The 23510-nt window shown below is 40.9% G+C and overlaps 1 protein-coding gene across 1 annotated transcript; it reads right to left on the bottom strand.

The window, feature by feature from the left end:
• Nucleotides 1-636: 636 nt before the first annotated feature.
• On the bottom strand, nucleotides 637-23126 carry txnrd2.2 (thioredoxin reductase 2, tandem duplicate 2). The gene is made up of 17 exons (XM_038703974.1): nucleotides 23013-23126; nucleotides 22584-22649; nucleotides 22424-22480; nucleotides 22192-22336; nucleotides 21708-21782; nucleotides 20127-20205; nucleotides 18353-18415; nucleotides 17986-18056; nucleotides 14283-14302; nucleotides 13818-13909; nucleotides 13546-13720; nucleotides 8124-8260; nucleotides 6472-6567; nucleotides 5962-6054; nucleotides 4353-4424; nucleotides 3939-4036; nucleotides 637-3036 (listed from the first exon to the last, which is right to left on the bottom strand). The coding sequence occupies exons 1-17, from the start codon at nucleotides 23086-23088 to the stop codon at nucleotides 2913-2915; spliced, it is 1539 nt and encodes a 512-aa protein (XP_038559902.1). The 5' UTR covers nucleotides 23089-23126; the 3' UTR covers nucleotides 637-2912.
• Between the last annotated feature and the right edge of the window lie 384 nt (nucleotides 23127-23510).

Here is a 23510-nt window from a genome sequence, read left to right as displayed (position 1 = left end):
GCAGATAATAATGCTGCGAAAATGTAATATATTCGTTGTGGATTTTTTTAAAAGGAATTTTTCAACATTTTAAAAATTACTTATTTGTTTTTTTTCTGCCAAAAGCTAAGAGAAGACTGATGCCACTCGCATATATTATAAATATCAATCTAACGGCAGCTGCCAGTTAGCAGAGTTTAGAACAAACACATACACACAAGGTAACAAAATTCACATAGCCTTTGAACAAAGCCAGGCAAGCGATTTCCCCGTTTGTAATCTTCATGCTAAACTAAGCTAACCGGCTGTAGTTTCAAATTTAGCATACAAACGTAAGAGTAATATTGATTTTCTTATCTTATTCCGGGCAAGAAAGGAAAATACTCCAAAGAAATAATTCCAAAAAAAATGTAAACTATTCTTTTATGTACTTTATACATTTTTTGTGTTACATTTCAGGTTTATTTTCTTTCTGAAACACAACTATCGGTTTCATTTCCAGTAAATATACATATTGTTTTTACAGAATGAACACAGCCTACTGAAAAGGAACCCTTTACACATGCTTATGTGAACGTGCGCACTTCCCTGTACATAAATACACAATAGTGTGCAAGTGGCCCTTTCAGTCATTTATGTAGAACACAGGATACTCCGTCAGTGGGCATCATTACTTTAATGTTGACACCGACACATTCCAATACATTATTACTTTACATATAAATTATGGATAACAAAGTTTTAATGGAAAACTACACTTCTCTATTTACAATTACTAAAGTTGGTGGCCAGGTGACATCAGGCCTGCACTCCCCAGCTTTGGGTTTTAGTGCAGGTCATCATTAGCTGGCCGCCCTGAAAGTTGAACCCTGACCTCCCTGTGGGGCACAGCTGAGGCGAACTGGTCAAGTATTGGGCCTGGAGTGCCTGATCGACAATAATGAACAGATATGATTCACATTAAGACAGATTTGCGAAAAACAATTAAATACTGATTCCATTCTGTGCACGTGAGCAGCCAAACTGTGCATAAGGCATTAGAGCGGATGAGAAAAAGAAGAGGGGAAGTAGAGGGTAAAAAGCAAACAGACATTACGGTTACACTGATGGCCTCAATAACTTCCCTCGCGTTGCCTTGGGCACACCCTGGGGTCTCTGAAGTGGCTCGTTAAGCACAGGAACATAGACTCAGTTGCACTGGGCAAACACACCGCTCCTGCTCGGTGTTGTGTTGGTTGGCTGGGCTGTTGGCTCTGTCCGTTCCCTGGCCATCCTGTACCCCCTCCACCCCGAGTCCCCCCAGGCCCCTGCCGTGCAGCGCTGCAGCATGTGAGCCCTCTGTGCTCCGAGTGATAGAGTCAAGCTGTTCCTGCTGAGCGGAGGTCAGGGTCCTTCAGTCAGCACCTCAGCCCTGAACAGAGCACACAGGAATCCCCCTTTCCTCCTTAACTAGGGCTGAAACTCAGGTCGCTCTCTCTCCTCTGGCCCAGGTCCAAATAAACTTGGTACCTCTCTCTCTCGCTCTCTCTTTTTCCTCTCTCCTTCTCCTGCCACACTGTCACTCCCCTCATCGAAATCATTAATCAGACTGGGCCGATTAGACTTCAAATAAAAATAAACTACTCCCAGCAGCCTCCTCTTAGGTGCCCTGATTTCTGTAGCAACCCACTTCATTGACAGCCCTCCTCCTCCTCCTCCTCTTCTTCCTAATAAACCCAACATGTCCAGTAAAGCCAGCAGGTTGAACATTTGAGCACAAACTGTGGAGGTCTATTACTGCTTTATTGATATAAACAACTTTCCTTATCTTCCAGGGTGATGACTCTTTAGGCCTAACCTGTCATCCATGTAAATACACAACAGATAACTCTTATCAGTTTGGCACCAATAAAGCCAGTCTGCTTTCAAACTTCATCCAAAAGCACATATCTTTTATAGGGATTAGAGGGATTAAATGTGCAACCTGAATGTATTCAGGCTTATGTTTTATCCAGTGACTACTTTATCCTGTCTTCCATTCTTGGTTCAGAAAAAGTGTGCAGAATAGGAGGGCAATAGTGCCACCTTTGGGTAAGTTTGAGTAGTACAGATAATGCAGAGCTCCCACAGCACTGTTGGAAACAGGTAGAGTTTCCCTGTGCCTTGGCTGTTGCATCCACAGAGCTTTTGACTGCACATATTTGTAGTCCTATGGTATTCTTTCATACATTGGGTATGGAGAAGGGCATGGGAGGAAAAGGAAGGGGTCTGGAGTCTGCTGGGCCCTAAACAAGCCGGGACTCCCTGGCCAGGTCTTAGCTGGCTGACTGACAGGCGGCCCACCGACTGTTTGTGTGTGTCCATGGGAAATGGGGCGGTGTCGCTGTGGCGACGGCCCTGAGGCTATCCATCAGTGTCATGGGGGGGTGGGGTTGTGTGGGTGTATGGTATGTGTCACCTCCAAGACTAATGGACAGGAAGTACAGCCGGAGAAACAACAATATTTGCAGAATATATATTCAGAAAAACTTTAAGGCTCGGTCTACGGTTCTCGAACGATTTCAAAAAAACTCTGAGCGCAGGCCTTAATTCTGATTGATGAGCCTGTTTATTTAAAAGACGCTCGCTCTGAGGCCATGGCTCTCACTGACCTGATCTATAGCCCTGAGCTTTTAGAGCATACACTCACAACATGCCTGTTTTATGGGACTATCGCAGTCCTGGTTATCACACATCAGTGACACTATCCTGGCAAGCAAGTGATGACCTGCATGACTGGACTATGAAGTGACCCTGTGATCCTACAAAGCACTGTGAAACTGGGGGCCATTTTGGAGCCATATAGGAGGACAGGGAGAAGGAGAAAGAGCAGAGCAAACCCAGACTAAATTCTTTTTACTGTCACAGAGGGACCCTGCATGCTCATTAGTGTTCAGAGACCGAGGGGCTTAACCTCAGCAGCCGGTGACTGTGGCGTCCAAACCGGAGCGCTTTGTGATGTTGACCTTGACCACCTCCTCGGCACAGGTCGGGTGGATACCTACTGTCTGCAGAAGGTGGGAATATGTTGCTCCACATCTAAAAAAAACATTCAAACAAACATAGAGGTCATTCAACTTGCTTTTACTCATACTCTCTCATGACTGACAACTGTCGTTACCTAATATCCTTTACAACGTCCAGTATTTTCTTCAGATTGTTCAGTATCAGTTTGACCTCCTTATCTTATTTTAAAACAAAAGCATGTGTCTGCAGAGGACCTAAAAAAGGACCCAGCTATAATTTGTATCGGTAATGTGTTAGTATTAGTTTCATTAAGGCAGTTCATCGTTTGCACAAAACCTTGATAAGCAGGTGTACTTAATTCTTGAGAAATGCCAAAAAAGGGCATGTTGGCTAGACTTGGACCTCAAGACCAGCAATTACGGGTCCTTTGTAAAGAATTCTGGGAGGGATTAGATATTCTGGTGAATTTGAGATCACAGACTACATATAACAAGGCTTAGACTTCATTTAAAAAGGCTTTAATTGTGACTTTAATTCTGTGTTTTTAGCAAATGACGACTCTCTCTGTGATGCAGTCAACTCCACCTTTGTGGTCCTCCAAGCAGAATCATAGGGCAAAGAAAATAAAAGCTACCTGCCTAAAACTAGCATTAGTCATTTTCTTAATGACACAAGGAAGCCATTTTACAATACCACAAGCCCCGAAGATAGATTAGTGTCTAATATTTTAATGTTTGCTGTATGAAATAAACTGAAATGTATCGCTCACTAAATGCATGACTGCTGAGTGAGAACAATTAATTAGAGTTAGTCAAGTCCTACAAGTTATTCCATTCTGCACATCCTGGTGACTTTGAGAGAGGTAAAACACATCTACTCAACCCTGTAATTGTTTGGATGATTGTTGCATAAAAAATAAATACAGTAAAACACCAAATTTACCTTAAATAAAATCTAGGATTTGATAAACTTACTGGAAGCCCAAAGCAAAGCCCTGTGCGACTTCTCCGGCGTTTGGACCGGTGAAATGCAGACCCAGGATCTTCTGGTCTCCACCCCGCTCACATACCACCTAAGGTCAAGGAGATGTTAGTGACAGGTGTGTACCCTACACCTGTTTTCCTGCACATGGTTTCCCTATCTGTTTTTGGCTGTGGCGGTCATGACATTTTAGGATCACTTTTATATTTTCGGTTGGTAGTGCGAGACAAGTGGATCCCAAAATCCCCCAAAAATCAAAGGTTGGTAGGATTACCTAATGGTCAGATGACTCACATTATTTCTCTCAAACACACATACTGTACAAAGAACTAAATTATACGGTGTGTAAAATGCCAACACAAGATCCTCAGAAATAACTCTAAAAGAAACTCCGGTTGGCAGTTTACCTTTAAGTAGCACTGGCTGGCATCACGCTCTGCCACAGTGTATTCCAGAGGCTTGTAGAAAGCATGGTAGACCTACTCAGACAGAAAAACAGAGGACAAGTCATATCAACAGCAGAAATGATTTATGATTTATATACATTTTATTTTTTAAAAAGTACAATTAGACATTCACAAACAGCAGCAACAACAATAAAACAAAGAAAGAAAAAAAAACAGACAAACAAAAAGCAAAACAAAACAACAATAATAATTACAGAAATATAAAGAACTTTACAGTGATTTCAAGATAGCCTCTTGTGGATCTTTGCTTTAACCAGCAAAGCTTATTAATATGCAGCAGTGATGCTGATCTCTTTCTGTGCACATAAGAGATGCATTTCTGAAAATATGAAACTAATAGAAAACAAGTACTAGGGTTGAGTATTCTGTTGAAATAAGTAGCTTAAATAACAACTTCCGGTTAGCCCCTCCAGTCAGAATTAAGCTCCGCCCATTCCGAGTATGGCTCCGGATACAGATCATTACTTTTGTTGAACAGATACAGATAGGGGTGTAATCACTCATCCCTAATAAGGACAGTGAATAAAAAAGGCTTTGCAGACAATACAGCATGCCCAATGAGAGTTTTCCAAGCAAATAAAAAGGCCATTAATGTTAAAATTATTATTATTTGCAAAACCATGAAACAAAATAATTAATTAAATTTAGTATCACGGCCCCCAAGTTACATACTGTATTTTGTGAGCACTAATTCAAACACACTGTATAAAATCTTCTAAAAAAGCCCGTCTATGGTTGCTCATGATAGTGATTGATTTCATACTCCTTACTGAAAACGTGTGTGCAGTGGGTTTTATTCTACAGGCGAACGTGCCGACACAAGTTGTGAGGGCCATGCAGCTGTCGGGGGCCGGTGCTGCAGCTCTTCCTCAGATCTCAGCGTGCCTGTCATCACCCCATACACACCTCAATCAGGCCTCCTGCTCGCCCGTCAGTCACAGCAAGGAGCCCAACCTCACTGGCTAAACCGTTTATCGGCGGCCTCGTGCAGGTGTTGGCTAACATGTTGCACATTGCTCACATACGCAAGCGTGTAAAACACAGAGCTGCTTGCTGTTGCATTGAATGCGTGTGTCAATGTTTGTTTGTTTAGGAGTATAGGGGTTAAAATTAACAATAGTATAGTTTTTTTATGCAGGCTGTAGGCAGGCAGGCAGTAACAAGCCACTAATAATGCCCGTGTAACTTTCTTTGTGCATGTAGCTTTTCATGGTGAAGAAACTAAAATTACAATTCAAGAAAGTTACAATAGACCAATGCAACACCAGTTCTGCGTAATATTATAAAGAGATTATAATTCCTTATAATGAGATCAGTTTAATTAACGTCATAGAAAGTAAGTAAAAGACTTTTACACAACTTACATAGGACCATTGTACTTAAAATATGATTACAATTAATTTTGTATTTAAAAAATTAATGTCAAATTTTTCACCTAAACACTGCAGTTTACTTTATATATTTATATATTGATAAAATAGCAGGCACTTGAGTTGCCACATTCTAGTTCTAGCTTTATTATATTATTAAATGCACGGCACTACCTTACCTCTATGCCGTCTTTTCCATGCCTTTTCTCAGCCTCCTCCTCAGACAGACCCACACAGCCGTACTCGAGGGGAGTGAAAACTGTGGTGGGCACCTGAAAAACACACACACCTTAAAACTACAGTTAAAACAAAATGCCAATTAAAACAAGCAAGTTGTTTGACTGAAAATTGTGCAACCATTATGATCATTCAAAAATCCAATAATGAACAATTTTCACAAATGTTTGACATTTTATTAACCATATGACCCAATTAATTGAGAAAATATCTGGCTAAGGAATCAAGTATCAACAAATTCGTTAAACTGGAACCCTTCTATAAAATAAAAACTGTGTTTTTCAACTATGGTCTTTATTCAGGTCTGAAAGTTGTCAAGTATTATGGAGTAATTATTGCTTTTGGTTTGTATTTTAATACCATGGAGGAAACTCATAACAGCCAAGCTGTAGAAAGATGGAGGGCAATTATCAGCCTCCGAGTGTGTGTCTGTGTGTGTGTGTGTGTCTTACGTTGTCGTAGTTCATGAGCTCAGTGCTTTGACCAGCCAGTCTGCGCGCAAGAAGCTTTCCCGCTTTAATGGCCGTTGGTGTCAATTCAGGGCGGCCCTAAAACAAGACAATTTCATTTAATTGAAACACTTACAACACTTATGATGCAAGTCTAATTCTTGAAGTCGCAAATGATTTTAAAAGTGTGTTTTACCTTGCTGTAAGTGACAGAAGTGTGAAGTTAAAACCATTTGGTCATCTGTTTTTATTTTAAATTGGTGTAAATACAGACAGACAGACAGACAAGGTGGACCATGAGTCACTGACTGACATATGTGCTCAACATTTAAACCATCTAGCACAGCTCTGCTCCTGTGTTTTTTGCCTTTATTGTTCTGGATGTCTGCCAAAACAGACAAACACATAGTCCTGGATACGCACACACACGCACGCACACACACACAGCTAAATGGTGCAGGAAACAGTAGGGCTGCGGGGCAATTCTAAAGGCATGACTTAAACCTGTTAAATTACCACCGCACCTCCTGTTGTCCAAAACATCTCCTGCACCTCTGCATGTATATGGATGCGTGCTCTGGTATTCCAGTAACTGTCATTCGTCATTGTAATGCATTTCTTGGCACAAAAACGAGCACTGGACAAATTGAGATATCAACCATCCTGCTTTGCTGCAGTGAAAGGATGACAGACAGATTGGTTTGAAGCACAACTCATCAAAGAGACCTGCCAGTCAAAAACAGTGTGTGTGTGTGTGTGTGTGTGTGTGTGTGTGTGTGTGTGTCATGAGGCCTGGGAGGCAGGAAGGAAGCACACAGCTGGTTGTGGTGAAATAACAACACTGACATTACATGCAGCAGGTATAACTAGTTTTAACATGGCTGGTTCAGCTTGGAACACACAGTGGCAGTGCCAGGGAGTATAGGCAGGCTGGAAAATGTCCTACCTTTAAGAGAATGATTATTATTTATTGTAATAAATAACTATGAAGGCATGTTTGTTGAATCTGCACTTTGTACTTTTTGCAATAGACCTATTGAACTGTATCCGATTGCTTATGATTGAACTCTCCAAGTGTCTTATTTGTAACCCATGTTGATTGTGATGAACCCAAAGACAATTTTCCTCATCGTGGACAATAATTCTAACCTAACCTCCTGTCTGTATGTCGTCATCCTTCATAAAATGCGCAAAGCTCAGTTTGCTAATGTGCAGACAAAAATACAGCTCAATAGGCCTTTTTGTCAATATGTTCAATTCAATTCAGTTTAATACTTTTCTACATATTGTGTGTGAATGAGGTCAGAAGAAAAGAAAGGAAACATTTGAAGGGGAAAAAATGGTTGATATTACAATTATTGTCATCATTTTTACACATACAGCAGTGGGGTTTGTGGCGTTACAGGCTTTCCCCATAGAGTTGTATTGAGGATTCTTAAAGTGGCATGTCTCCTTTATATAACGTCTCTGTTAGCACCCAGTTCATCTCTGACTCACGGGTCAAGAATTTCTACCTACTACAGTTCATTTTGATCAGTTTACGACATGCAAATTTTCTGTCATGGTACAAAACAAATTCTCCAGAGCTGATATGTGTTATGAGTGTTTTTCATCTATGGCTGTTTCTGCTGTCAGTGTCTGTTGAGGATGCCTACCTCGCCGATGTCACCAAAAGCATAGATGTTTGGCACTGAGGTGGATTCAGCAGCGCCTACCACTATTTTCCCCGTCTCCTTGTTGAGTTGCACACCAAGCTTGTCCAGGCCCAGGGCTTTGGTTTCAGGGGCTCTGCCTGAGGTCAATGGAAGGAAACAACACAAGGAGAATATTGCATTACAACTCAGGAGAGTTAAAGTTCTGGGAGAGGAGAGAAGCTCTCTGTACTGTGTTCACAACGTTTTAAGCTGAGGTTTTAAGGCCACCACTGCCCACCCAACACAGAAAAGCTTGTCCAAAAATTACGGATATATGTACAGTGTTCCTAACACCTACAGTAGCATGCAACTGGGGCACTAAGAGAGAGGACTTGCTAATACATTAACGTTCTCTGATTTATCTTCATTGGTGACCAACAGCCAAACCTGACCTTCAGGAATTACCTAACAATAAAGAATTGACTGTTTCATCAGACTATCTCGCATGATGAGAGCTTTTCCAACCGGACGATGAATCTCTGGGGACAAAGAAAAAGATTAACTGCCATTAATTCTGATAGTTTTCATTTATAAAACTACAAGAATAAAAGTCTACATGCTAGCAGCACCAAAATCACTATAATCGCCCACAGACGTGGACTATCTGTATAGTTCACTGCAATTCATCGATTAGTTTCACTCACAACCACAACTGTTAAGGGGCACTAGAGGAAAGGTCAGTGTAAAATCAAGATTCATCCTCTGGAAACAATGAATGCCTGTAGCAAAGTCAATAGAAATTAGAAAGTTGCTGAGATTTTTTAAGTCAGAACCAAAATGGTGGACCGACGTTGCCATCCCTAGAGCCGAGGATTTGTTGTTTTTTTCAGTTTTATGTCTTTTTCAATTGAATATCTCTGGGTTTTGGACTGTTGGTTGGAAAACAACAACATCTGGCCAGCTGAGAGGGAGAGCTCGAGAGGAGGAGCAACTGATGAGCAGCTGGGAATCGGTATCCCAATCGACCCCCGGGACACCCGAGGTGTGATTTCTGCCGCTTCCTGGGGGACGGCTGACTGATACTGTCGACACTGAGTCTCTATGGTGATGGTGCATGGACCATTCGCCTCCCCCCCCACTTCTCCATAGCTCCTCACAACCTGCCTGGGTAGCATAATAAACACCCAGCCATGAGCTACCCATGTAGATGCTATCGGACAGCAAAAATAACAAACCCCCGAGACCCCTTTTCCTGGCTGGAGCCGAAGAACAACGTCCTCCGCCTCTTCTCAGACCAGGGGGGCCACTGGGACCGGTCTAGTGCTCCACAGCATGGGTGGTTGAAGGCAATGGAGAGCACAGTGAAGGATGAGAGAGGGGAAGTTACGCAGTCATGACCAATTCCCGAAAGCAAGAAAAAATATTTTCTTGTCTTACATGTCCATAACACTAGAACAGTCTGCAAATACATTTCATTCTTATAGTGGAACTTTGCTTTACATTTTACATTTAGCCGTCTAATGGAAGTGTGCTCTCTAGTTTTTGTTTCTGCATAAAAAAAACTTAACATATCTCCATCCTTTATATTAATATGAAATATTATGCATTTATATAATTCATCAATAATATATGTGTTGATTTATTATCAAGAATTGAAACAATATGGCTTCACTCTATCTATGCTGAAGGCCATGAGATGAATGAATGAGTTTTAAACACATTTAAAAACAGTTTTAAACCTGGCTGTGATGGATTTATAAGTTTTATAATACACCGTAAGGATCAGTAAATATGATTACAGCTATGTTACTGCATACTTTGTTATCAATTATTTATTACCTTTAAACAGCAGTTACAGTGGCTTCAAATAAAAAGTTATAATGGATGGCAAATACATTGTAGTTATATCTGCTGACAAGTACAGTACAGTGTTATAAACAACTGATGAAGTGTTTAAATAAAACTGTAAATTACTATACACTAACTATAAATGCTAAAAAAGGAACATTAAATTAAAATGTTTCATAAGTCTGAATTTCAGTGGAGCCACACCCTTTAGGGTGGCTTTACCTCCCCGACAAGAATAAATGTGTGTTGTCTCGTTGAAAAATGAAATACTTGATATTTTCTGCTTTAGAAGTATTGAATTTCAGCATCAGTTACACCAAAAATATCAGTCCTGGCCTACAAAAACACATATCAGTAAGGATCTGACTGGCAAGTATAGACTCTCTCTTTACATATCTGGCCTTCCTGTCTGTAGCTCCGGTCACTGCTGTACTGTAGCAGTGACCGGAGCGCCATTGTACAGCGAGGACACAACAACATTAGCTGGCTGATAAGGGACTTGGTTGAAGCTGGGACACACACAGAACCAAAAGATATGCCAATCTGAACAAAGCCTGTTGTGACATTAAGAGGAAGCCTCTACACTGCTAGGCTAATTAGCCCCAACAACCCTCTCCGTGTTTAAATGAGAGCTGGACGCTTATCTGATCAATCAAATGAACAAGGACAAAAGAGAGAGCAACATGAGGGGGGAGACTGTTTTTCCAAGGGGAACAGATCATACAGGATGTATTCTGTTTCAGGCCAAAAGGTTTTTAAGATGCAAATCGATAAAGAGCTCACTAGGCAAGTACATAACAAAAGATGTCGGGAAATGTCACGAAAACTCACTGCACTGCACTCTGCCCCCCAACAGCCCTGTGTCTGCTGTGGAATCCTTCCTGGGATCCACTTTATCCCAGGACCTAAAGTGGGAGCACCAACCATCATCAAGAAGGCCCAGCAAAGGATGCATTTCCTGCGCCAGCTCAGGAAGCTCAACCTGCCTAAGGAGCTGCAGATCCACTTCAACACAGCCATCACACAGTCTGTCCTCTGCACGTCCATTTTATATTTTAAGAATCCACGCGACCTTTAAACACAGACTCATACAGTGAGCGTTTAACTGTACACTGACATAAGCTTAAAAGGAAAGGGGACAATGCTTTCAAAATAAAACACAATTTCAAATTCTTGCCACAATAACAGAAATGCTTAAAATTGAGCCACACCACAATGTGACAGAAACAAGAATACTGAATTGTGTTGTGTTTATCTTTAGATGATCAGTTTTATTTACAACTGTTCAGCCAGTTTTTGGTTTTGAGCGCTGATACTTCTGCAGTATTTTCGAGCTGATATTCAGTGACCATGGAATAAGACTATTTTTGGTCACTTCAAATGTTGTTTCCTAATTGCACAGCAAGTTAGTGTTGGCAACCCCACAGGGTAAAACTGTTTAGAAACACAAGAGCAACATTCAGGAACGTCATCTGAAACTTATAAAACCGAGACAAGCAAATGTCCTTAAAAAGAAATGTTTTTAAATGACATCCTTGAGTACTGTAGAGCGCAGTGAGGAGAAAGACTAATGTGCCTACTGTCCACATGTAGACAGGAAGCATGGAAATGTTCTGTTTCCTGGTGTGTTTCTGCGGGCACACCTGGACAGGGGAGCGGCCATGAGGCCAGGAAGGAGCAGGGGAAAGGTGGAGGGAGGCAGGGCCGTGGAGAAGGATGTGGCAGACAGTGGTGATACTGTCCCCGGTCCCCTCTGGCCTTTAATAACTCCACAGAGGCCTGGGACCCTGCCTGGCCCCTAGTGTAAGGTCACAGTAAAGGGAAGTGGCCTTGTACTCATAACTTCTGCATGCACACATCAAAGAGCAGAGGCTATGTTGTTACTGGTTCTCACTAAACTGTATGGGAACAAAAGGGGTCCTGGATGTAGCTGGGTCTTTGCAAGGTTTTAGCTGGTAGCACCAACACAAGGATATTGCTGCTGGTGTTTTCACAATTTCAGGAAACCTTTTAATATGCAACATTGTTTTGAAATAAGATAAAGGAACTTGATTACGCTGGCGCTGCTGTTGGACAAACTAATAAAAACTAGCAAATTATTTGCTGCATTTAATGTAAAGTGTAAATTGAAAGAGGTTAAAAACAGGCTAAAATACTTTATACTACTACTTTGGTGCACTGTGGATTGGAATCGAAATTAACTTGTTTTGTCGGGTCCCAAAATATCAAGAGTTTGTGTGAGAACTCTCGATCTAATGAATATAGGAAACATAATGGTTGCAGCATCTCACGCATGTCAGAGTATCTAATGATACATGCACTCAATGCAAATGTCATTCTCACCAGCAGTCTCACGCTGAGACAATGTGAGCCACAGGAGGGAAGAACGAACGTCATGTCAGCTGCAGGGTCACACACATCCTTTTCGCTGTCACACGCATAAGAAGAGGACGCGCTCCTCTCTCTCCCTCTCACAACGGCCAAATAAAGAACCAGTCTGGGTGAAGCAGGCACTGGAAAAGCCTGGTAGTCAGATTTTCAGAACTTCACCTTCACAGATTTGTCTTTGAAACCACTCAACACAAATAAACCGACGGCAGAGGCCCTGACGGATGTTCCCTCCATTGTTACTCATACTGCTGGTGGAACGGGAGAAGTGAAATGATAGAAAAGAGAATGGAGAGATGAGAAGGAGGAGGAGGAGGAGGAGGAGGAGGGCTGGTGGTAACGGCAGGCAGAGGGCCACGGGCAGGGATGGCAGTGACAGATGCGGGGTTGGTTTCCATAGAGCTGGCATGAGCAGGAAGGCCCGGAGAAGGAGAACAAAGAGGGGAACGCGGTGACCCGTGCCTGGGTGCATCCTGCCCCATCCTGCCCCTCTCCAACCAGAGAGCCAGACAGCCAGCGGTGGGTGATTAACACTTCCCCCGGCCAGTCCCATCACTCAGGCTTTATTACTTTGTTTTCAGCCTTGATTCCTCTACTATCTGCTGACTCTGCACTCTATTGAGGATGACAATGAAACTGATGGTGGCAGGGAGAACATTCATCCCAGTGTTTTATTTCAGGGAGAAACAATAGGAGTGGTGTATTACATGTGATACCTAGAGAGGTTTTAAAGATAGGGCATACAGAGTTAAATACTGCTAATTTACTAATTCATGTGTTTTAATATCTGGTTTATAAAAAAAAATTGTTGTTGTGGCAAGGTGGGTTTATAATTAAAAGTAGTGTACACAACTAAATGATAAGGCTCAGACATCTGTCAGAGCTATTTTGAAGTCCAACTCGAGTCTAGATGCAATTGATACGAAAATCTTCGTCAAGTCACAAGTCAATGAAGACAAGTCCAAGCAAAGTCTCCAACTCCAAGGCAACTCTGGAGTCACTTGTGACGAGTCAGAGTCAAGTCTCACCTAACGCATGCCTTTCAAAGCTATGTTTATAGTGTTATATTCAAGGTGTGAGGCTATGCAAGAAATGCTTGTCATAGTCTTATAGTTTTTTGGTCCTTTTATCAGGCCAAAACTTAATATTTAAATGTTTGTACACATAAAACTCACTGCAGACCCCAAGATGTGACCCACACACTCACCAACTGCCCATAACACAGAGTCGAAGTTGTCCTTGTGCTCGGTGCCTGTGTGGGTGTCAGTCCACGTCACCTGCAGGGCTCCTGTGGAGAGTTTGTCAACTCTCTTTGGGATACACTTCCATGCAAACTTGGTCCCATATGCCTCCATGTAGTCCGTCACTAGACCTGCCATTTGCTGCATAAACCAAAAGAGAATATTCACCTTCAAACACAACACAAAAAACACTATCACGGCATCTAGAATAATCAGACTGTAGCTCAGGGAGCAATACCTGATCAAACCCCCGGAGGGCGATGCTGCGAACCATCACTGTTGTGTCCAAGCCAAGACCTGTGAGGAAGCCCGCACACTCCAGAGCCACATCTGAGCAACACTAGGTTAAGGATTGTTTTTCTTAGTTGGCATACAGTACAGCAACTACTGCTGTGTGGCCCTAACACATAAAAGATAACACTCCTGTGATATCACTATGTTTCTTCTTCTTTCTGTATCATTGTTTACCAAATGGACGGTGCATAATTCATGTCAGACTGAAATCCTGTTGAAGGGTCTCAATGCAGTACTGCAGATATGGCACGCTGAGTTTAACACAAGTGTCAAGAGTTATTTAGAAATACTATTTCCAGCTGGTCTGATGCCAATGTTACTTTTTTTGATGAGTTACTAACTTTACTAATTACCAGTGGACTTTTATACAGTGGCTTCATATACAAGCTGTCTGGCAGACAAAGGATACAGCTGGCTCCAACCACAAGCCTGTAAAACACATGATAATTAGCTGAACTAATAATACAATACAAATACACTTCATCATTGGCGCAGCACACTTTGGCCAAATAAAATAAAGCAAGTCCAAAGTAGAAAATGTTTACTTTAAATCCCAAAATTAGAGAGGTGATGAATTATAAAACTTCATAACCTCAGAGGGAGGTGAAGTGGTGTGAAGAAAATGTAGGAAACTGGGACAGTAAAAGCCGTGTGTGTGTGTGTGTGTGTGTGTGGTCCAAGAGAATCACACATCTAATCCAGCTCCAGAGATCTGTGGCAGTGAAGAGTGCTAATTGCCAGCATTTAGGCTAATCCCTGCAGATGGGGTGGGCCATGTTCAGGGCTCAAGTCCACACATCAGCCAGCTGAGTGATGCCCGTCACCCGCATATAAGAGGCCCTTCTCTCCCTTGTTTTTACCTCTGCAACCCAAGCCTCTTTCTCTCAGGTCTGCTCCACCTGACAGCTCAGGCTGCCTGCGGCACATCCTGCTCTTGTCCATGCTAACACTAACCACTAAAAGCCCCGGTGCCCATTTTCTCTCTGTCTCTGTAATGCACAGCTGCACTTAGCACGTATTGTGCAGTGGATTAAAGCAGATTAGGTAAAGAGCTTTAGCTTGATGCTACACTTTCATCACTGAGAAACTGTCTCCTTTCCCCGAGCCCATCTTGCCTCTCTAGGTACACTGGCCTGGAGTCTGTACAGCTGCTACATTATTCAATTAAAAGATCATGCTATAGATCTTTCACAGCCCTTCTGACCCCTTTTAACAATGAAGGGAGATGCAGTCAATATATTTAACTCTCAGGAAAAAGAAACATACCCATACTAATATTTCCTTACAGTAACCAATGCATACACTGATTAGGTTATCTCTGACAGTCATGTTTTAACAAGTGTATTTTAAAGTATAGAGAAAGCCAGTTCACCATGCTGGATTAAGGGAAGTATCACAGACATGAAAGAGTCAAAACTATTAATGTGTCTAATAAATGTTGTCTAGTCCCAGCGTGATTAATGTCTCATACAACACTAATCTCCCATTTGAAGTAACAGAGTGAACAAGAAGCCAAACAACAAACAGAAACATTATAAATCTCTTGAGGTTTGGCAGTGGATTGGTCGCTTGTAGTTGGAGGCTCAAGCCAAGGCTTCACTGAAGGAAGGAGCTTTGCTATTGGCTGCCTGTGGAAGCCCCAACTCAGATAAACACTAGATGTGGATACTCCTGTGTATCTGTCTAATATGTGGGTGGTTTTGTTGCAAGGCTTGATGTAAGTTCAACTTACCTTTATTACATTTTCTGAAAGCATTTCAGTTTGCCTTCGCCTTTTTGTTAAAGCTACATGGGCCGCATGACAATGTAACAATGAGGATGCCTTGAACCCAAATATTTCTCTTGTTCCATTGTTGTCAGAGTAAAATAAAGTTGAAAGTGCTTATGATAGGCACGTGCTATTATTACCGTATTTAAACAAACACATCCAGTTAACTGTCTGAAGTGGATAACACTTAACAGGCAGATGTAAATTTTCATTAAAAAGATATTTATTAAACCATTATACTATTAAATAATTAAACAGGGCATTATAAATCCCAAAACTTTTATTTTGACAGGTATAATAATAACTTTGAATGAATTTTCTACTTACTGGGGGTTCCTGAAGAGTTCTGAATATGTTATGATTTATTGTCTTCATGTACAAGTCATACGCTCTGCTATAAAGAAAAATGATCTTTGTTTTAACAGGATGTATACTGACGGTTTTATTTTACAAATTATGTAATGTTATTCACTTCCTTTCGTTCTGGGCTATTCCCTGGAAAGGTACACACGTTTCTCACTCTGTTTACTGTCAACTGATTTTTAATTATATTATTACATTTCAAACATGAATATCTATTAATTTTAATCTATGCATTTATCTGTAAATTAGGAGAGAGTTAAAAGTGTGGCAGGGCTGCTGTGTAGCTGGCTGGTTGGGGACACTTTGATATGCTGTTTGTGGTATTGTAGAGTGCACGCATGCAAAAGAGACCCTGTAAATGTTTTGTCTTTTTCTACAAATTCTAGGAAGTCATGCTGAAGCCATCTGTAGTGCTTTGCAACAAACTGCTAAAAGACATTCCTGTGAAGTCCTTGTCCATTACACAACACAAACCCACATACTCTCTTTAACTCATTCAAGTACTGGCCTATCCCTAGACCAGTATCACAGTCCTGCTGGCACGTGCTCAGCGCTGTCTCATGATAGCATGATGCTGGCAGCCAGCTCTGGGCTTCGGCCCCGGGGCCAGATCTGTCACTCAGGTGTGTTATGTGCTCCAAGACCCATTAGACACCCTTCACTCGCCTGGACCCCCTCACACACCAGCCCTGTCGGCATAAACAGCCTCTTGGACATCACCTGCACAGCTGACAGCTGACAGCACAACATCTCCAGCTCCAGCTCCAGTGTGCGAGCACCCTTATGAGGGAGCTAAAGCTAATGTTAACCCACAACTATCACCTTAACAGCCTGCGGGGAGGTAGAGGACTCCACTAACCATCACACTCTTACATCAAAGGACTTCCTGAGCTCAAGTGGTCTCTCTGAATAGATAATTCTGCTTCATATACAAAGGTGTTTTGTTGAATGGGTGAATGCTACGGTGGTAATTGTTCAAGGATAATTACAGTGCACTCCTGTAGATATGTTTATTGTAAATTATTTTGTGTTGCCACCAAGTGGTCAAAAAGTGGAATGACATACAGAACGATACATAATACCACACATTTTACAATTAAAATTATAGAGGAACTGATGGTCCTAAACAGAACAAAATAATTTAATTGTGTGCTGCGTACCCGTCGCCAAAATCACACACGCACTAAGTATCTGCCAAAACAGAAAAAAAAATTATATAATTAACAACAATTAAAAACCTCATGCCCCAGGTGCAGACAGCCTAGATATATACAGTACGAAGCTTAAATATCCGAATCATTATTTCCGCTAATCTGTCATCGTGAAGCAAACAACAACCACAGGCCAGGTACACCACAACCGCTAGTCACCGTCTGTGCGTTGTGCCAAGAGGAAACGTCAGGGAGAGACCAATTAACCAGGCGATGACAGGGGCTAAAAGGCTGGATTAAAGGGCTTGTTCTGTAAAGGTCAGGATGCACACCGCTAATCTGAATCATGAGGCGAGGACAGGCTGACAGGAAGGGAGAAAAACAAACTGCATGTCACTGATGAATGATTACAGTGCGTGACCGTGGGACGTGTCGTGTCAGCGAGCAAGGTAGCGCGGTGACTTAGAGTTTAGCATCAATACAAGAGAGGTTAGAGGTTCTGTTTCCCTTCAGGCTCTTTGTGTAGATGGCAACAATCCTACACATTCTCAAATGCATGGATTCTAGGAGGATATTGTTATTTTGGAGCTGAAGCAACAGAAGGCAAATCACCAACATTACTAGGACTTTTTACTTTCAGCACTGTAGAATAGCTGAAACTGCATGCAGACCATTATCACAGCATATAATCTGATGTAAAGGGCACTGGCTGGTTAAAATCTGCTTAATAATATAATTTAATACGAGGGGGGCGGGTCTGTGTGTGTGTGTGTGTGTGTGTGTGTGTGTGTGTGTGTGTGTGTGTGTAGTTAGGTGGAGGACGTCCTCACGTTTTCCCGGGCGACTTTTTCAGCCAGAAGATGTCATCACTTGTGATGCCGTGCTCCATTGCTCCAGGGATCTGTAATGAGAGTTAAAGCTGTGACCAGAACTATCCAACCAACTATCAACAGATCTATCAGTATTGTTAAAAAGTCTAAAACCTGCCTTCCTTTGTGTGTTAAGGCATGTTTGTGTGTCATAGTGTAATGGCTCCAAACCACATTCACTTCAGTGGTTTTGGCTACTCTGCCGCTGTAGGGTCTCTCTTTGCTCATTTGTTTGTCTACCTGGTAACCAATCAACCAAACAACACGTGCTGGCAGAGAAACATCTCGGGGGTGGGGTGGTTGGGATGATGATAGCTATGTTACTTACATTTGTAGGGTACTTGGGCCGTCCACCCGTAGCGATCACAATGTTCCTGGCAGTCAGGATCATCTGTATGTGAGAGGAGGTTAAATGTTAAGTAACAGCCTTTGTTCATATCAAATGAATGCAAGCGGTCTCCACAGTATTCTGCATTAAAGTAATAACGAAAACACTGAAACGAGTAACAGCACTCTCAGTAGCTACAATATGGAGGTGTCCATTTAAAATAGTATTATATAAGTTGACAATAATTTAATAAATACACAATGATTTTTTTATAATTAAAAAACATTTAAAACATATTTAAATGAAAAATGAAATGAAGCAAACTACTAATGTTGTAATAATTTGTATTAATGTTACATGTTTGATATATCATATATAATCAGTTACATAAAAATAAGTATTGAAAACATTTTATAGCAGTAAAGTAATTCATACATTTTGTGGTTGTAGTCTCCAATTATCAGTTTGGTACGGAAGCCCTAAACGGCCATCCATTCAAATAGTTTTCGGGATCATTTTCCTCATGATCTCGAGATAACAAAGCAGTTGTTTAACACAGGGGTGCTGCTTTTTCGGAACCTTTGAAATAGCCGTCGGGAAATGTGTGATTGGATTCCCCTGAATCTCTTTGTTGAAGAGGATAGTAAAAAAACACTAAAGAAGTAGGGATGCACCGAATGTACGGTCACCAAAATTAATCGGCCGAAAATAGCCAAAAAAGCACTTTTGGTGTTCGGCCTAATAAATCAAAAGACGGAATAAATTTTACAGAACAGTTACTTTGACATGTGTGGAAGCATTTTAAAGTGTCTGAGGAAGACGCAAAAATGGCCGTTTTGCTGACGCTGTTCTGCTGAATTGTCTCCCTGCACATCCACTCCATCTGTGGCTGACTTTTTAGAAAAAGCAACAAACGATCTGACCCGCTTTGAGTGTTTCTGTCACTCGTTTATGAAAAGATGATTTAGAGTGCACACGTATTCAAACCTTTACGGTAACTGAAATGGACCAGAGCCAGCTGACAGGCAGGTTAGCGACTTTATCCTGTCAGTTTATCTCTTTACAAAGACAAGTGTTGCAGTATGAGAGTCCTACCTGAAGAGAGGCTGTGAAGTCTTCATGTTACACGATACGAGAACCACATACAACATTATTTATCAAACTGGGTCGGACTTGGTGAATTTAGCGCGAGGATACACATGTGACAATGTCCGGTTTTCAACATAAGGTGTCTATAAAGTATGGAAATAAGATTAATTGGATAACATTCACAGAAAGTATAAAACATATTACATGTGTCCATTAAAAGTAAATGGACACTCAGAGCCACCCACCGTAGTCTCCTCCAAACCTGTGGGAATCGTTGAGTAAAATGCACATTTTGGCCATTTAATTTATGCAATGGTTAAAAAAAAAAAAAAGGCAAAATAAATGGATAAAATGTAAATGTATTTGTTCGGTATTGAGCAATTTTGTTCATTATAGTTAATATTTTTTATTTCGGTGCATCCCTCAAAAGAAGGAATCCTTTGATTACAAGTCCTGTGCTCTACCAACCGAGCTAACCAGAGACACAGGAAATCTTTCTGAAATTATCCTGAAGAAACGCACCTGCCGACCCCTGTATTCAGATATGTTTGTTATCTCCAGATCACAAGAAAATTATCCCGTTATCATGGGAAAACAGAGTAAAAAATTAATAATTGAATGGATGGCCGCTTAGGGCTTCTGTAGTTTGGGACTGGCTGATTGTATAAATAAATGTCTTAATCACCTCTTTCCCAGCTTTAGTTAGTCCTTTAACTGTGTGTTCATCCACCAGACTTCCTTTGATGTTCAGATACTTCACCTTCCTGCAAAACAGAGGATCAACAGCTGGTTGTAATACTGCAGATTCCACATACAGTAAGTGTTGTGTATTTATTTGTGTCGTCATTTCTCTCACTTATTTCTTGCTAATTCCCACTGTACAATCCCTCTACATTTTATCTTCTTGATCTGCTGAAATACATCAGAAAGACCCCAACAAAAGCATGATTTCATTGCATAGCGAAGAGGCTGGACCCACCTGCATCATGTAAAATGTATTACTGCGTATGTTTCCCATGTATTATATATAATTCTCTGCTTTTTTTTACCAGAAGGATGTGTTGAACTACATCTCTTTATGGATCAGCATTATACATTCTGAGCATCTGGATCAAGAAGTGAAGAGGTGGATTATGCTGCAGGGGTGGTTTCACACAAGTTTCTATGAACATTATACTTTATTTCTACAGCAGAAAACACACAGTATAACTCCACTGTAATGTCAGATATTCAGTCTCGGATCACCTTTTACAAGAAAAAACATTTCACAGCCATGTTTCCAGTCTAAAGGAGCTGAGGATGAGAGACGGCAGAATTTGTATTGAGATTGTAATGTTTTTTTATTTGATTAAGACATTGTTTTAAATGTATTTAAATTCAACATAATAATTCACCATGCTCTTGACGTGTAGATATGGAGACACTTGATTGAAATCGATTGTTGAAAGTTAAATAATTAGGAGTTTAATTTCAATCCACTTAATTTAATTTAAAGACTGAATATTGGTTTTACTTAATTCATTACTTGGTACAAACATAACTAATTATAATTTGCACAACGCAAATATACTCTTGGTCACACAAATCTCTTTACTCACAACTTTAAATTTTAATTGAACTGCTAAGTACTTCTCCCGCCAACAGAACTTTATTGCTACAGGAAAATCTAACTTAATTATTTAATAACATTTATTATTTGTAATTAAACCCTTATTAAATTACTTTTTTGCTGTGTGTTTAACAATGTCTCTCTGCTGTCCTGAAAGTCTCTTAGTTATCTGTTAATTAAAAAGGCAATAAAACCATATTAGAATTACTAATAAGCTAAGTCCAAGCAAATAATATAATTGGATTGAAAACATTTGAGGTTGAGCTTGGGCACATTCACACAGAGGTTAACACCTGTTTGCCCTCCAGCCAACCACTCAATCAACATGTGGTGACTGACTATCAATCCTTCAGCTGTGTACCAACAGAAATGTACAGCCTTCAGCACTATTTCATGTCAGAAAAAACAGACCTGAATATAAATATTCCAACATTTTGGTGAAAAATTACTAAATTTACAAGAATAGAAAGGTTTATTTTTGGCAGGATGACAACATTTGGACTATAATCACACACAAAAATTCTCCACTGAAGAGAAGCCAGCTGAACCAACCCTCACATCCAAAAGGGAGGAGCATCTCCCATAATCCCTGCATTTAAATCAACTGTTAAATGAAACATCGCCTGAATAAAAGCAAGCAGAGCTGGTGTCACTCACTTGTCCTGGAGTTGAACTCTGTGACCCCAGTTCAGAGATCTGACATGGTTCTGAACAGCCTCTGCCATGGTGGCCCTGTAAAACACACCAGAGGGAAATATCATTCCTGTTGTTCCTTTGGGTGTGTTGGCTCACAGACACAGTAAATAATGGGAATCAACAAGCAAATAATGCCCTAACACCATGTATATTCAAATTATAATTTGGCAAACTATTTAGTTTTGTTTGTTTTTATTTATTTTATTCATGCAATTTTCTGATTACACACAAAATAGCATGCAAAAATTTAATATTTGCAGTGACCAAGAACATAGTGAAAATGTAATTTTGAAGCTTTAGCATTAATTGACTTTCCAACCCCAAGTAGTGTCCTGCTGCAATTACATCACTAGATGGTGCCGGTGAGCTACTCATGAACGTTTATCAATTGCGTTGGTCACAGTGAGATTAATTCTCTAATACTTTAGACTTTAGATTGACATACCAGTCGTGGCAGATCGGCCCTGAGATCTGCCACCCAAACTTCTTAGCGTCTTTGACTGCAGCACCGAGCAGAGCAGCCTGGTGCATGAGCTTTTTAGGAATGCAGCCAACATTAACACAGGTTCCTCCAAGACCCCACTTGGTCCCTGTTTGGAAAAGCATTTTCCAGAGGACGTGACAATCTAATCAGCTGGTTCAGACACGTTCAGATAACAACAGTTTCAGAAGAATACCTTTCACAGATGGCTCCACATAATCTAAAACAGCAACTTTCTGTCCCAGCTGCGCCGCTGTGAATATATGGATATACAGTGTCAGTTTATTAAAAGGTATAAATCATACATACACAAACATGAAGGGATAAGAGACACTTCATTATAGCCTATATCTCACCTTCTTTGGAACAGGCAAGGCCTCCTGAACCACCACCAATGACCACCAGGTCATAGTCGTACTTCCCTGTACGAGCATATTAGATGATAGACAGTAAAGTTATGTTGTGTTTACCTCACATACAAAGTTTGCTCACTCAGATCAGCACTCTCAACTCCACCATCTTATTTCATGTTAAAGAATATGCTTGTGTTAATCCTACCATAGTATTTCTCACAAATACGGACTGATGCATCAAGCGGTAAAGTGTTGATATTTTGTTTAACTCGGGACAAATTAACAGGATAACAGTAACAGCAGGTTAAGTTACAGCAGCCCTGCTGGTTTGTGAGCTGCGTGCTGACAGAAACACCTCCGAGTGCGACCCGAACCCCGTCCTGTCCTCCGTATCTACACAACATATATATATTTATTTATTCATACTGTTACCTGTCAGGTTTCTTGTGAAAACATGCACGAAATTAGTCCTTTTCCACCGGTGTCTCCCTCTACAGAAGGCAGCCATGTTGTTATTATGAAAGGACCCTGGTCGGGTGTGTGGTGCCCAGAGACTTGCCTGACAGGAAATAGGTCGCACACACTTCTTCAATAGGCTATTCAATAAAATAATGTATTGTTCATATTAAATCAATAACTGAAGTTTCAGTAACACACTGGGATTACTACACATTATATTATGCATGTATGTGTCATCTTGTTTACTGCCACTCTGTCTACTTATGACACCAACCTACTGCCTGAAGGCATCACGTGGTCTGAGGAGATTAGGCTATTTGACCCACAGTTTTTTTTTTTTTCTTCTTTTACTGTACAAATTCCAATACAACTCTTCATGACATACTTAAACAGATACACAATAATGTTGAGACACTATAAAGTTATAGCAAGACTAAAAGAAAATAACCACAAGAAATAAGGAGAATGTGA

The sequence above is a fragment of the Micropterus salmoides genome, unplaced genomic scaffold, assembly GCF_014851395.1.
Source record: "Micropterus salmoides isolate LMB-PRFRI ecotype aquatic unplaced genomic scaffold, ASM1485139v1 Ms_hic_scaffold_7, whole genome shotgun sequence".
In the NCBI taxonomy this organism is placed as follows: domain Eukaryota; kingdom Metazoa; phylum Chordata; class Actinopteri; order Centrarchiformes; family Centrarchidae; genus Micropterus; species Micropterus salmoides.
Note: the sequence above shows the minus strand (reverse complement) of the source record. Positions and strands in the feature narration are given on the sequence as shown.